We start from the raw sequence: 14,599 nt of genomic DNA on the forward strand, positions 1-14,599 counted from the left end.
GGCTGGGGGCTATACAGCAAGACAATGTGTGAGTATGAAAGAAAAACAGTGTGTGAGACAGACTTCGTGACAGATTGCGTGTGTATGCGACAGTGACTGTATGTGGCACAGACTGGGTTGTGTGACAGTGACAGTGTGTGTGCTGGCTGCTGCTGGGTAAGTTTCTGAGAGAAGCTGCCCTCTGTCTCTTTAAGGGAAGTCGGTCCTGCCCTGTTGTCTCCCCCTCCCCTGAGTCATGTACCATCCATGTTCAGACTGGAGCAGCTCTGCTCCCCCCTCCCCGCTGTAATTGCCTCTTCTGTTCATTCCTTCTGAAGCACCTGGGATTGCCACTGTTGGGAGACTGGTTAGTGGGTGAGATGCATGATTGGTCTGACCCTGTATCACCATTCTTATTAAATAGATAAATTATAAATTTAAACCCTATAAATTAATGAGTTTTGAGGAATATAATTAGACCCATGTGCTGACTTTTCTTGTTTTACCAATCTCCTGATTGGGCACTAAAATTCCCTTTCAGGCTTGACTAATTGCTAATGACTGATCTCTGTAATAACTTATTTTTGAGACATTTACTGGTAGCTTTAATTTAAAAAATATAGCAGCTTGAATGTCCAGTTCCTGTGAGAAATCCATGCAGTACATTTGCTCTCAAGTTGCTAAATACAGACTTTCTAGCAGTCAGAATGCGGGTTTTGAGGTGGTCTTTTAGTTTGTCATTGCAGAAGACTTGGCTATGCATTGTTCATCCATTCATTGTTTTGTCACTTGTGTGATTTATCACACCAGTAAAAGCACTTGAATTAAAATAAATGTTATGTAAAAAGCAGTCTCTGCTGTTAGATCTGTGAGTAAGATGCTTTGGCTTGGATGCAGCAAGGAAGATGGAGGGTAACTGCAGAATTTGCCATCTTTTCTTGGAAAGGGAAGGCAGTACAAATCTCAAATCCCACTGCCTTTTCCTCCATTGGGGTCAGAATTCAGCACTACTTGCTGTTTTTTAGCATTTGCTGCCTAGAAGTGCACTGAGGTGCAGAATACTTTAATCTGAACTGCATGACTTTTCATGGCTTTATTTTGATTTAGCACAGAGAGGGGCTTCTGTCTCATGCTTTTTAGGCCCTCTTAACGTTATAATAAAATTCAGTTAAATTAATGGGGTGCTCTGAAAATTGGCACGCTAACAACATGCTGTGAGGATGTAAAGGGGGGTGGGCAGTAATTTTTCACTGGGGGGCACACCAAGATTTTAGTAGGTGGTCAAGGGCTGCAGTTTTCTGTGGAGTGGACTGCAGGGTTTGGGGTAGAGGTTGAGTGTGGAAGGGAGCTCAGGGTGGGGATTTCGATGCAGGAGAGGGTGTGGGGTCTGAGGGGATGTTTGGGTGAAAGAGGGAGTTGTGACATGGGGCAAGGTAATGGGATATAGGGTGCAGGAGGGGGTTAAGGGTGCAGGAGAGGATTCTGACCTGGGGAGAGATGAAGAAGGGGCTACAGAGAGTTTGGTTTGTGACCTGGGCTGAGATGGGGGCACAGGAGAGGGTGTGGTGCAGGAGAGGATTTGACTTGGGGGAAGGGTGTAGTAGGGGGAGGGGTGCAGGGTTTGAGAGGGGGCTGTGACCTGGGGCCCAGGGATTGGGTGTTAACCAGGGCTGAGAGTTAGGGTGTGGGACAGGGTGGGGTGACAGATGCAGACTCTGGCCAGTAGGCAGCTCCCAGCCAGCAGTCCAGCAGGATCCTCAGGCAGGTTCCCTGCCTTCTCCAGCTCCAGACCAGTCAAAGCAGCTGGCTGCTGGGGCCATGTCTCTGTATGCACTGTGCACCCCTGTGATCAGGAGAGACTTTGTTCACTGCCTCTACCCCCCAGTACAACCCTTGCCATTCCCGTTGATTGGTTTCCATGCGAGGTTCCCTCCTGCAAGCAGTGTGCTGTGCCTAGAGGGCACAAGGCCCCAACATTCCATTAACCTTTCTCACTCCTGGGGCAAATGAATCTGCCTAGCTTCCATCCAACTGCCAAGATCTTCAGGGTCCACTGTACCAGATTTTCTAAACTCTCTACATCTGTGCACATGTAAACTCTTCCATTTCTGGAACCCGCAGCAGGGCTGCAAGGATCCAGGGCCTTGTGCTTATCAAATGAGCAGGACCCATCCAAATTCACAGCTGCGCAAAATATGTTAGACTATGAAATCTGGTCTTCCATGTGCTTTTATGTTGTACCATATGGATTCCACAGGGGGGTGACAAGCATTGCTCAAACTGGGGACCCTGACCCAAGTGTATGTGTGGTTGGGGGCAGGGCGGGGATCATCACATATTGCTACCCTTAATTCTGCATTGCTACCTTCAGAGCTGGGTGACTGAAAAGCAGCAGCTGCTGTCAGAGGACCCAGTTTTGAAGGCAGCAGCACAGAAGTAAGGGTGGCAGTGTCATTCCATGCTGTCCTTCTGTGCTGCTCCTGCTGCTTCTGAAGGTGGCTCTTCATTCAGAGCTGGGCTCCCAGCTGGCAACTGCTGCTCTCTGGCCATTGCCCCCTGAGGGCAGTGCTGAAATCCCCTTAAATAACCTTGTGACTCCTTCAGTTCCTTTTGTGTGTCAGGACCTGTACAGTTAAATCGTGAAGTTTCAGTTTTAAACGTCTGAAATCATGGGTGCCAGGTTTCAGGAGAGATGTGGACAGATTGGAGAAGGTCCAGAGAAGAGCAGTAAAACTGATTAAAGGTCTAGCAAACATGCCCTCTGAGGGAGGCTTGAAACACCTGGGCTTGTTAGTCTGGAAAGGAGAAAGCTGGGAGGGGCGGGGGACGGGGGAGATGTAACAGCTTTCAGGTACCTGACAACTTGTTACAAGGAGGAGGGTGAAAAATTATTCTCCTTAATCTCTGGATGATAGGACAAGAAGCAATGGGTTTAAACTGCAGAAAGGGACATTTAGGTTGGATGTTAAGACAAACTTCCTAACTGTCAGGGTCGGTGTTCCCTCTAACCTTTTTCTATTTGTATGTGATTTTTTTTCCCCTCCATGTGCAAAATAAATTTTAGGTGCACCGAGGCACGTGAGAATGTTTTTCTATTGGTGGTGCACAAAACTTAGCAGTGGATGCTCTGCTAATCAGTTGGGTGGTATTTGAATTGCCCCAAGTGGCCGCACAAGCGTACAACCTACAGGGAGTGCTGGTCAGGGTGATTATCACCTGGAATAAGTTGTCCAGGGGGCTATGGGAAGATTAGACAAACACCTGTCGGGGATGGTCTAGATGGTGTTTGGCCCTGCCAGGAGTTCAGGGGACTGGACTTGATGAGCTCTAAGGGTATCTTCCAGTTCTACGATCATGTGACATTTACAATTTTTAAAGCTCTATGAATGTGTAATTTACCAAAATGGACAGTGAATTTAATAGTGCCCTAAAGTGACTGGTGATGTCCTATGTCTTTTGAGGTATCTTACTTAAGTCTGAGTGTCCAGATTTTCCACAAGGATCTCAACTACATCCTTGTTATCAAATGCAATCTTCAGAACTTTTTTTTTAATTATTGGAGGTGGCACCACCTGTTAAGATTGTTAGGCACTTCCTCTTATAACACCACTCTCTGTTGCTTGTATTTTGCAAAACTTTACCCATATGGACTAAAGCTTTCCATTCCATAGGTCTTCAGCGTTTCAGATCAAATGGTTCAGGGATTTCCAAGAAAGCGGTTGGGGAAAAAGCATTGCTGAGCTCATATTTAAAAAAATGACAAATGTTGAGCTTTTTGGACACATCTGATGCCCCTGTGCTTTGAAGTAGGGACTTAATTTGGCAAGGGGATGTCAAGGTGGTGATTTCTGCTGTCCGTTGAAAATCTATTTAAATTGGGACTAGTTTGCAAACCTGTGAAAAATTGCAATTCTCACAGTTTCAGCCGAGGCTCCTTTTGATTTTTAGCAGTTAAATCTCTGACAGTTCTGTCTTCAGACAGTATACGTGGGCTTCTCTTCTCCTATTGCTGCCAGATCGTGTACACCATCCCCACAAAGTAACTGAGCACTCTTCGTCCTTCATTGCTCCTACATGTGATTGGCATTCACATGTGCCATCCTCATAGAACAACTGAGCATAAGCACTCTAGGGACACAAAGACTTACCCTGTAATGAATGCACCAAGTTTTTCTGGGCCAGGGTGGGGCCAGGCACCAGAGCTAAGAGCAGAGTATCTGTATTTCCTGTACTCTGAATGATCCAATGCTCACGCTGTACCATGGCAGAAGAAATGGTCTGATTTAGCTGGAAAGGGGACAAAAGTGAGGGTGAGAGAGAAGTCACTGGATACAGTCTGGGTGTGGAGTAATGGGGAGAGAAACTTGTGACCAGATGTTGGTAGGGAGACTGGAACAATGGGCGTGGAGGATTCTGGGATTGGTTGGGCAGCAAAACTGGAGATGGAGAATGGGACAGGGAGCTGTGGAGAGGAGGCTAGGACTGGAAGCTAGTGAGCGGCGAGAACAACCAGGGAAGGGGAAAAGAGTTCAGGAGAACTGACAGTATTTTAATGAAGTCTTACTGAAGGTACAGGAACAAACCATCCCACTGCATAGTAAGAATTGCAAGCATGGTAGGCAACCAGCTTGGCTTAACAGGGAAATCTTTAGTTATCTTAAACTCAGAAAGGGGGCTTACAAGAAATGGAAACGTGGACGGTTGACTAAGGAGAAGTATAAACATACAGCTGGAGAATGCCAGGGAATAATCAGGAAAGCAAAAGCACAGTTGGAACTGCAGCTGGCAAGGGATGTGAAGGGTAACAAGAAGGGTTTCTGCAGGCATGTTAACAATAAGTGGGATATCAGAGAAGGTGTGGGGATGAAGTCTCGGACTGGAAGCTTGGGGGAGAAATGGACTGTGAGCAGGTATCATGGACATTGCTTGGCAATACTTTAAAAAATGAAGGGAAAAAACCCACTGTTGCTTCCAGCTCGGAACTGCTGAACTACATGGTCTGTTGCAACTGTATGCATGTACCAGTGTTCCTCTACCTCCTTAACAGCTGTCTGGAAATTACAGCACCCCTTATGTGAGAGTTCAGCGTATGTCACTGACAACTCCAGTCACACAGGCACTCTCCCAAGTGGTGCTCAGTTTATGAATCTATTTCTACTTCACTCTTTTGGGTGTAACAGATCTGACTTACACTAAACCTCTTAGAGGAGGCCATGTGAGCATCTTTCTTAGGAAAAGACATGCCACAGGAATCTAGTCTGAGATCCTGCTCACGCTCAACTGAGTGTGGATCTGGGAGTGTGTTAAGTTCCAATCCTAAAGACACACTGGTACACCTTCGTATGTCATGTGCTTCCTGACCCTAAACACATCCGTATTTCACAATATGAACTTCTCTTGCTTTTGTAGGGTTGAAACTTGTGTTTCTGTAGTTTAACTAGTCAGATGACAAGCAAGTCCCACTTGCACTGTCTCTCTCAAAATGTACAGTATATCTTTGTGCATATTTCATTTATTTGCATGAAAGCTCCTTGCTATTGCTGTATCAATCTCATTGAGATGTTGTCTCTTACCTCCTTAACCCTTCTCTCCTTTTTTAGCTCTTCTAGGGTCTCCAGCTGGTGGAATCCAGAACTCTATTGGCTCTGTTGGAACTGGCCAACAGAATACTCCTTCATTAAATAATCCTAATCCGATTGACCCCAGCTCCATGCAACGAGCCTATGCTGCTCTTGGACTGCCATATGGAAACCAGCCTCAGACACAGTTGCAGCCACAGGTGCAAGGCCAGCAACCAGCACAGCCTCAAACTCACCAGCAAATGAGGACCATAAATCCATTAGGTAGGTGAAGAAAATAAAAGAAATGTGAGTTCTCCAGTAATAAACTTTAATTTAAGTCTAAGCCTGAAAATGAGGGAGGTTTAGGCATACAGAAATGATTGCATATAGAAAATTACTTTTTTTTTTTTAGACTGTGTAATGACAGCTTTATCTTTAAACGTGCTTTCATTGCATCTGTTAGAAAATTAGGTTCAGTTTATTCCAGATATAGTGAATGATAGATTTCAAAAGTATGATTAGTAGTTAAATGTACTGCAAATTTTGTTGTTGCTTATAGCCCCATTTGTATTTAGGCACAATTCCTTATGGATTTCATCCTGTTTAATAAAGCATGTAAATCGCCCATTTTAAAATTGTTCCACTTTAGCAGACATTGGGTAGACTGAGTCTGCATGATGGATAAATTATCAGTACTCTGATGTTCTCTTGTGTTCAAGTTAAAACCCAACAGTTAAAATTTTAATAATGAAAAAGGATACGTCAAATCACAGTATTTCTAATTTCCGTTAAGCACTTTGTTAAGGCAACATACCACAGCAGTTGGATGTTCGTGGGCATCGTGTTTTTACCTGACATAACAGAAATGTTTATTTCTCCGTTCTTAACCAAGATCAAAGTGGCATTCGTTTGACATTTGTAGTCAAAACTCAGTACGTCAAAGGAACCTTCTGCACCAGTTTTGTTTCCTTTTTTCTCCAAAGGAGCTAACCAGATGAACCTTTCTGCAGGAGCGATAACAACAGACCAGCAAGCTAGTCTCATCTCAGAAACTGCTCTTCCAACATCCCTGGGGACAACGAAGTAATGCACACATTTTATATTCTTGCTAAGTTAAAGATTTGTTTGCATGGAGTAAGCAGATCACGTAGCACATTCTTAAAGGGACAGTCTCATATTTAAACCCTCCCACAGATGTCCCCGCTTTCTTTTAATGGGCTAGTTGTCCCATGTATTCTGTCTCTCCCCTCCCGTCAGTACTGGTGGGTCCTACTGCTGACTGGATCCTTGTTTGTCATCTGCCCACCCACAAGCAGTGAGTGGGACGGGAGGTCCACTGGCTGAGGGTGGGTGGGAGAGCAAGGCTGGTTGGTCGTGCAATGTGCAGGACTGGCCATGCTCCCTGCTGGTCCATGAGTGCAATCCTTGCTGTGTGCTGGCATTTGGCCAACAGTGTCTTACTCCGCCCCACACGGTGTTTCCAGCCAGTGCTTGCTGCTAAGTGCAGACAGGCTGTGGCTCGTTACTGTCCACCCATCAGCCCTTTATATGCTTTCCCTCTCTCCTCTTCCTGCTGTACCTGTTCACATACTGCCCTCCCCCAGCAAGCCTCGCTGCTTCTCCATGTATAGTCCAGGCAGGGTGCAGGTTGCTCACAGCACTATGGGGAGAATCAGCCCTCGGTCAGATCATTCAGCCCACCAACACCTTGGCTGATAGGTTCTTTCCTTCACTTGCTGCCTCTGGCTGGGATGGCATCCAGGGAAACCTCTTATGGTCCAGAGGGCTGGCCAGGAAGAGTGAGTCTTGCATGTGTTAAAGCCCCAGGCAGCATTGGCATAGGGAAGCTTCTCCATCCTTCATCTAAGCTCTGCAGTGGCAGGAGGAAGCTATTTTGTCTGTTTATGTCCCAACCCTGCAGGCTCTGACCCTTTGGGCAAGGGCTTAGCACCCTATTCATACACTTCCCTTGCCTGCAAGGCATGTGGGGCTCCTGTATCCCCTAGACACTTCCCCTGCTGAGCCACTTCTCTGCCCAGGTTCTCTGAAGCACTTGCAGAAAGAGTCTCTGAGCCCTGGAGCACAGTGCATCCTTAGGGCTTAACACCTTCCTGTCTGTACTTTAGCCAGGAGACCAAAGGCAGCTGGCTTATGTTGGTGGCCAGCAGCAGCTCAAGGTGTCAGCTGCCTTCCGATACTGGGCAGCCAGGAAAAGACAAGCTGCTTTCAGCCATGGAGGATAGGAACAGGGGAGCACGGAAGGGAAAGAGATGATCTCTCTCACATGTGGGCTAGGTTATCCCGTTCCCCCTTTGGCTGGAACAGTTCCCATCCCTTCCCTCGGGCGCAGTGCTGAAAGGCTGCAGCTGGCAATGCTCTGATTTGAACCCTGACAAACCTGGGGGAAGGTGGGCTGTGGCACTGCATGCCCCCCATGTTGCCTGGAAGACATGATGCCAGGTACCAGGAGAGGCAAGTCCATCCCAGGGGCCCAGCCAGGCATGGAGGGGTGGGGGGCACAGTGTAGGGATGGTGGGTCAGTCACTGCCATTCTTATGTGAGAGGGAACGGCATGAGTCACTTTTCTCCATACAAACCTTAAAGATGAGGAGGTAAATAAAGACCCCCGCTACTCAGTATTTCTTTTTAACAGGGGCTCAGTCAGCTTGATGTTAATTTGACCATTTGTAATGCATTGTCCTGGATAATTGCCTTTGAACTCTCTTGAATATGAGTAATTTTACCAAGTGTCCCTTATTCTTCATAGGGAAATATGGCCCCCCTAGCATCAATTTGTAAGTTGAGTATGTGATCTGTAATATGATTATATCGCCATTTTATCTTCTATTGCAAAAACGAACGCTGCTGTTCAGCTACACTCTCTCCCACTGCTGTTGCCATTTGAAACCTGCACACCCTCTTCAACACAATTTTTCTTCGCACTTTAGACTTGGAAATGGGTTTCCAAAATAGAATATTTTATCCTTTTATGTACTTGTTCTGTATATTTAGCTGTGATGGTTCTATATCTCATTAGATTGCCTGCCCTTTCGTCCTTTTTCACATATCTCACAGCACCCAAACTGTTAGAAAAGGGTTACAGGAGCCAGCCTCTGGCCAGTTGCAGGTAGCATCGATGAAACCTCGGGAACAGTGGCAGTTTCCTTTTCTGCCTTCCGGTTCCATTATTTCACTGGTCCTGCACGCGGGGGGCCTCCATTTCAGTTTGATGGCTTCACAGTTTCATTTTAAAGTCTTTGTGACTAGCTGTCATTGATGAAAACGGTTTTCTAAATGGTATCTCTGTTATTTCATAATTGAAACGGGCGGCTGTGTTCAATGCTGTAACATTTCCTTGTTGTCTTCCATTTCAGCCCACTAATGAGTGATGGCACAAATTCTGGCAACGTGGGAAACCTCAGCTCATTACCAACAGCTGCTCCTCCTTCCAGTACAGGGGTAAGGAAAGCCTGGCATGAACACGTCACTCAAGACCTACGCAATCACTTAGTCCATAAACTGTGAGTATTTACCAAGATTGGAGACTTTTTCCTAAATATTTACATTTCTTGATTAGTGACTTGCTGTATGGAAGTAGCTGAGTGGCTCGTGGGAACTACATTTCTCAAATCTGGATTTTGATGAAACCAACGGAATCCCACTAATTAAGTTCAATGCAACCATATCTTGGGATTTAGTGGCTCAAGAGATTGGGAGTTGAAGACTTATATGATTTGGTGGTTTTGATTCAGTTCTTATTGTGGAAAGATACGCACTATAAAAACCCCCAGCACAGTTTGCACTGGTGGGTGCCATGCTGGCAATTTCAACAGATTGTTCTTTGAGACTGAGCTACCGTCTTCACCCTAATTATTAGCTCTCCAGCTCAGACACACATTGAGGATAGTGGCCTCTTCCTTGCTGCCTCTTAAATAATGGAGAGAATGGTTCTCTTTTTAGCATTGATATGCTTTGTGTGTATACAAAGCTAACAGCTGTAAAGAATTCTGAATGCACATTTAATAAGGTAGATTTTATATATTTTTTTTCTACCATAGCGTCCAAGCCATCTTTCCCACTCCTGACCCAGCAGCATTGAAGGATCGCCGCATGGAGAACTTGGTGGCTTATGCCAGGAAAGTGGAAGGAGATATGTATGAATCTGCTAACAGTAGGGTATGTTACTTCATCAAAGGCATTCACTACACTTCAGTGAACTGTTCATGGATCAGGACCCAAAAGCAGGTTGCAAGAATGTTTCGAAGGGTCGCATGGCAGCTCCTGCCCTATGGGGCTGGCTGCGCTAATTTCCCTGCTCCAGGCTCTGTAGTCACTGGGGTCCCAGAGGCACTCAGGTCTGGCCCTGCTGCCATGCTGATTGCCGTTCAAGTATATGTGATTTAAACAAGTGGTGCTACAATCCCATGAGTCAGGTCACAGCTCCACTAAGACGGATTTGGTCTAGTCAGAGGCGGGGCCAGATCCTCTTGCATGAAGGCTCTGCTCTGTTCCCTGGAAGAGTGCAGGGCCTTAGTTTTATTTTTAGAGAACATAGACAGTTCTGCAAGTTAGTCAGCCAGTCTTGATGTTAAGCGAAGCAAAGGAAATGGAGCCTCTGAGGTGCAGTATTACACTCTAGATGACAGCAGCATATCATAAGCATGCAAAAAATCCAAAAACTCTTCCAGGAGCCGTAAGCACGATGTCCACAGATGCATGATGGCTCTAAAGATTGCAAGAGACACAGAATCTTCTAGTATTACAATCAGGGTCTCAGCATGCTCATTTATTAAACCACTCGAAACCCTTGCCTGGGTGGTTCCTCATTTGCAGATTGATTCTTTGGTTGTCTGATCCTCTCAAATGCTATTTCTCATTCATTCTTTAAATTCTGTCTCCTCCCATATCTACTATATGCTTCCCAATAGTGAATGTGGATTGGTAGGTGCATTGAATATATAAAGGCAGCTTTAGTCTTTACTTTTAATTTGATGTTTTCATAACAGACTAGGCTACCAGTTCAGAACATCTGTCTTTCTCTTGTAGAGCTGTACAGGTGTACAGCTTCTGTCAATGGCTCTGTATTAGTGGATAGGTGTATTATGAAAAGTTTTAAATAATACAAAATGTCCTGTTTGAAAGTAAATTGTCTCTTCATACTGCTTTCTGTGTCAGAAAGTAGCAGGCATCTTACAGCAGTCTCTTTCATAAAGGCCTATTCATAATAATTTACAAGGGCCTATTCTTTGGAAGACTGACAAGATGGACAGTCAGTCTGTAAAGTGAAGTCTCTTCTTGAGTTTTTTCCAAAAGCTTTCCTGTTACTCCCCACTTAAGAATCACAAGGAGTTTCATCTCCATAGAGTAGTTGTGACAAGAAATTTAATTCTTGTTCATATAGGCAGCTCTTTAAACAAGAAAATGTAAATGACACAATATTATTAGTTTTACCTCTGTATTTTTTGTGTGTTTTGTAATACTCGTTACTGAATATTGTCTTTCTCCTTTATAGGATGAATACTATCATTTATTAGCAGAGAAAATCTATAAGATACAAAAGGAATTAGAAGAGAAACGGAGGTCTCGTTTACATAAACAAGGGATCTTGGGTAACCAGACAGCCTTACAGACCCCAGGGGCTCAGCCACCTGGTATCCCACAGGTGGCTGCTGCCATGGGCCAGGCACAGCCCGTGAGACCTCCCAGTAAGTACTTGCTTGGGGAATAGATGAAATGGGGGCAGGGGTGTTCCATTTCATGTACTGAATTTAAATATTTTGCTATGCAGTGGGAAGATTGGCTGAAATGTCATTGTGCCTTTATACTATTTCTGAATTAAAAAGCAAACCATTTTTTTCTCTGACTGGTCCTTTTGATTCTGTTGCAGATGGGCCTATGTCCATGCCAAATGTGCCTATGAGTCGTATGCAGGTCTCTCAAGGTATTTAACTTTGTTCTGCAGTATATTACTTCATTGATTCAAAATATAGCTATGCTAAGTTGCTTGTTTTCTGTGTTTTCATTTCATATTGATTCTAACTTCATGAGTGAGTGTGTGTGAGTGAGAGAAGAGACTTCCCCCTTTCTCCTTTTATCATTTGTGTTCACTATATATTACACTTAGCCATGCTGTCTGAAGTGGCTCACAGCCATGAGTGCTGACCTCCGGGCAGACTGTTAAGAAGCAGGATGAAAGCCACAATTGGTTGTATATTCTCTAAGTAAATTTTATCAAGCTAGTGACAGCTGTGAAAACCTAAAGAACTGTTAACAGTCTTACCATGGAGTCCTAGACATTCTCTCTGTACACACAGGCAAAGATGGAGGTTTTGATACATGGTCACTTTACACAAAGAATAACAATAGTTCTTCTTCGAGTGTCCCCGTGGGTGCTCCACAATAGGTGTCGGGCTTGCCCGGCGCCGCAGATCGGATCTTCCAAGCAGTTTCTGCCGGACCGCGCATGCGCCGGCGCGCGCCGCTCCCTTGCACGCTCCTGGCCATGTGCGCGATCCGGTCCCCGCCAGTTCCTCTTAACCGCCGTCGGCTGCAGACGGAATCCGAACTAGGCTAAGGCCAAGTAGCGTATTCAATGACTTTAACTGTTTTTCTTTAAAGTTTTTCAAGTACTTAGGCTACTGCAAGTTAGCCGGTTGTTATTTTTGCAAAAAAAAAAAAAAAAAAAAAAGGCAACAAACAAACTACAAGCGGGACAGCTTCAATCCAGTCCCAGTAACAAGCGCCGGAGGCCAGGAGCATAGGGCCATCAGCCCTTCTGCTGCGGCAGGCCATCGGAAGGGGAAAACAGCACAGAGAAGGTGCTAAGTACCCGTTTAACAACTGAAAGACTCACCAACAATGTCCTCTTCAGGATTTAAAAAATGTGAGTCCTGCCGAGAGGCGATGCCAGCGTCCGATGGGCACAGTCTATGCATAAGGTGCCTTGGGGAGTCCCATGTTGCACAGAAATGCTCCTTCTGTGCTAAATTAACAGCCAGAGCAAGGAGAGACAGGGAGATGCGGCTTAAAATGCTGCTTTTTGATAAGGCCCTCCAGCCAGACGTGTCGGAGCGGCCGCAGCAGGAGGGACCCTCCGGGGCACATAAAAGGAAAGCTGCCTCCCTCACCTCATCAGCGCAAAAACGGAGGAAAGCCTCCCCAGCCCAATCCCTGCCGCCAGCAACAGCGAGCGGGACGGGAGGAGCGAGCAGCCCCCAGCCGCAGCAACAGCTGATCGGCGGCAGCACGGAGAGCCACGTGGAAAGGGCTCAGCCTCCGATAATCAGCCAGCCGCCCCGCACCGCAGGCAGGGCGGCGGCTAAACAAGCACCGGTACCGGTGGCACCGCAGGTAGCGGCACCGACCCCCGGGGAACCGGCGGTGCAGAGCGCGCAGGCACGCAGCCTGCAGGCACCGAAGGACACCGCACATGCGGCACCGCCTTCGAGCGTGCCTAGGACGGGGCCGGGATGCCCTGTGTGTCAGGGGGCGGAGTTACCTCCTCCAGGGAGGGGGAAGGCTGCACACAAGAGGAGGCATTGCAGCCCCTCTCCGGACAGGGCTGTGGAGTTGCTTTCTCACAGCCCTCCGCTTATGTTGCAGACTCCAACCAGAAGGCAGGGGTCCCCCCTAGCCTACCCAGAGCCCCCTTCTCCATTTTTGCAACCAGCCTCACCCTGGCTGGGACCACCTTCACCCTTCCTGGGGTTTGAACCGCTGGACTATTATGCAAAATTGCTCTCTCCAGTGTCTCGACGATCTCCCTCCCCCAGACGCAGAGAGTATGCACCACGGGAGTGGTCTAGGTCACCTTCCCAAGAACAGTGCCTATACTGCCATGGTCGCCCCTACCACGCGGGGCATAGACACCATCGGCAATCTACTAGGGAAAGATCCCCACAGACGATCTCGTACCCCCAAGGGCAATTGCGACCGGGGACAGAGACTCAAGCATCTCAGGGGGGACTGGTTATGGAACCCCGAGATTTTCCCTCGCAAACCTCTAGCGAGAGGGTGTACCATCGCCAGCAGGAACCGGAAGGGTCCAGAGAGACGTACCCCAGCGGTTCCTCGCTCTCCTCCCCAGACGAGGCTACGGCCCCGGGGGACGTCCATCCTCCGGACGATCTCAGACAGTTTCAAGAGCTGTTTAAGAGGGTGGCCTTCACGCAAGGCATCCAGACAGCAGAGGTGCAAGAGAAACACCATAAGCTCCTCAAAAATTTGAGACCTCCGGCCTCCTCCTGAGTAGCAATACCGCTTGATGAAGCGATCTTAGAGTCCGCCACTACGATATGGCAGACCCCTGCGACTATTCCGCCTGTCCAAAAGAGAGCGGATAAGAAATACTTCGTGCCGGCGAAGGGCATGGAGTTCCTGTTCAGCCACCCACAGCCAAATTCCTTGGTGGTGGAGTCCTCGCAGCAAAGATCAAAGACATCTCAATTCAGAACAGGGGGAACAGACAAAGATGCCAAGAAGCTAGAGCTGTTCGGCAGAAAGGTCTACTCCTCCTCCACTTTAACGTTGCGAATGGCAAATTACGCAGCGCACTTAGCGAACCATAATTTCGACAACTATTCCAGGTTAACCTCCCTCATGGACTCGCTTCCAGAGGACAAAAAGCCGGTGCTCAAAGCTATAGTGCAAGAAGGCTACGCGGCCTCGAGGACGGGAGTTCAGATCGCCCTGGACGTTGCGGACACAGCAGCACGTTCCACAGCAACGGCAGTGGTGATGCGAAGGGAGTCCTGGCTCCAGACTTCGGGTATACCGAGGGATCTGCAGGCGAAGATAGTTGACCTTCCCTTCGACTCGCAGAAGCTGTTTGCTGAATCAACTGACTCGGTCCTTCATTCCAGTAAAGATTCAAGAGCCCCACTCAGGACCCTGGGGATTTACACCCCTCCATACACAAAGAAAAGGTACTACCCTCAACAAAGATGGTACCAGTACCAGCAACAGCGCCCCCAGTACCACAGGGGTTATGAGCAAGGGCGACATCAACAGCACCAGCAGTACAGAACTCCCAGGCGACGTTCACAACAGAGCCGTGTGTC

General features: G+C 47.1%; 1 protein-coding gene across 3 annotated transcripts in view; it reads left to right on the forward strand.

Annotated features, from left to right (window-relative positions):
- The window catches only part of CREBBP (CREB binding lysine acetyltransferase), a 141,499-nt gene that overhangs the window by 56,445 nt on the left and 70,455 nt on the right, over nt 1–14,599 (forward strand). For all 3 annotated transcript variants that reach the window (XM_075010346.1, XM_075010347.1, XM_075010348.1), the window contains exons 6-11: nt 5,580–5,822; nt 6,524–6,623; nt 8,915–9,061; nt 9,599–9,716; nt 11,053–11,245; nt 11,428–11,481. In XM_075010346.1, the coding sequence (XP_074866447.1) occupies nt 5,580–5,822; nt 6,524–6,623; nt 8,915–9,061; nt 9,599–9,716; nt 11,053–11,245; nt 11,428–11,481 (855 nt within the window). The remainder of the gene's footprint in view (nt 1–5,579; nt 5,823–6,523; nt 6,624–8,914; nt 9,062–9,598; nt 9,717–11,052; nt 11,246–11,427; nt 11,482–14,599) is intronic.

Source organism: Carettochelys insculpta, chromosome 16 (assembly GCF_033958435.1).
Source record: "Carettochelys insculpta isolate YL-2023 chromosome 16, ASM3395843v1, whole genome shotgun sequence".
Lineage (NCBI taxonomy): Eukaryota > Metazoa > Chordata > Testudines > Carettochelyidae > Carettochelys > Carettochelys insculpta.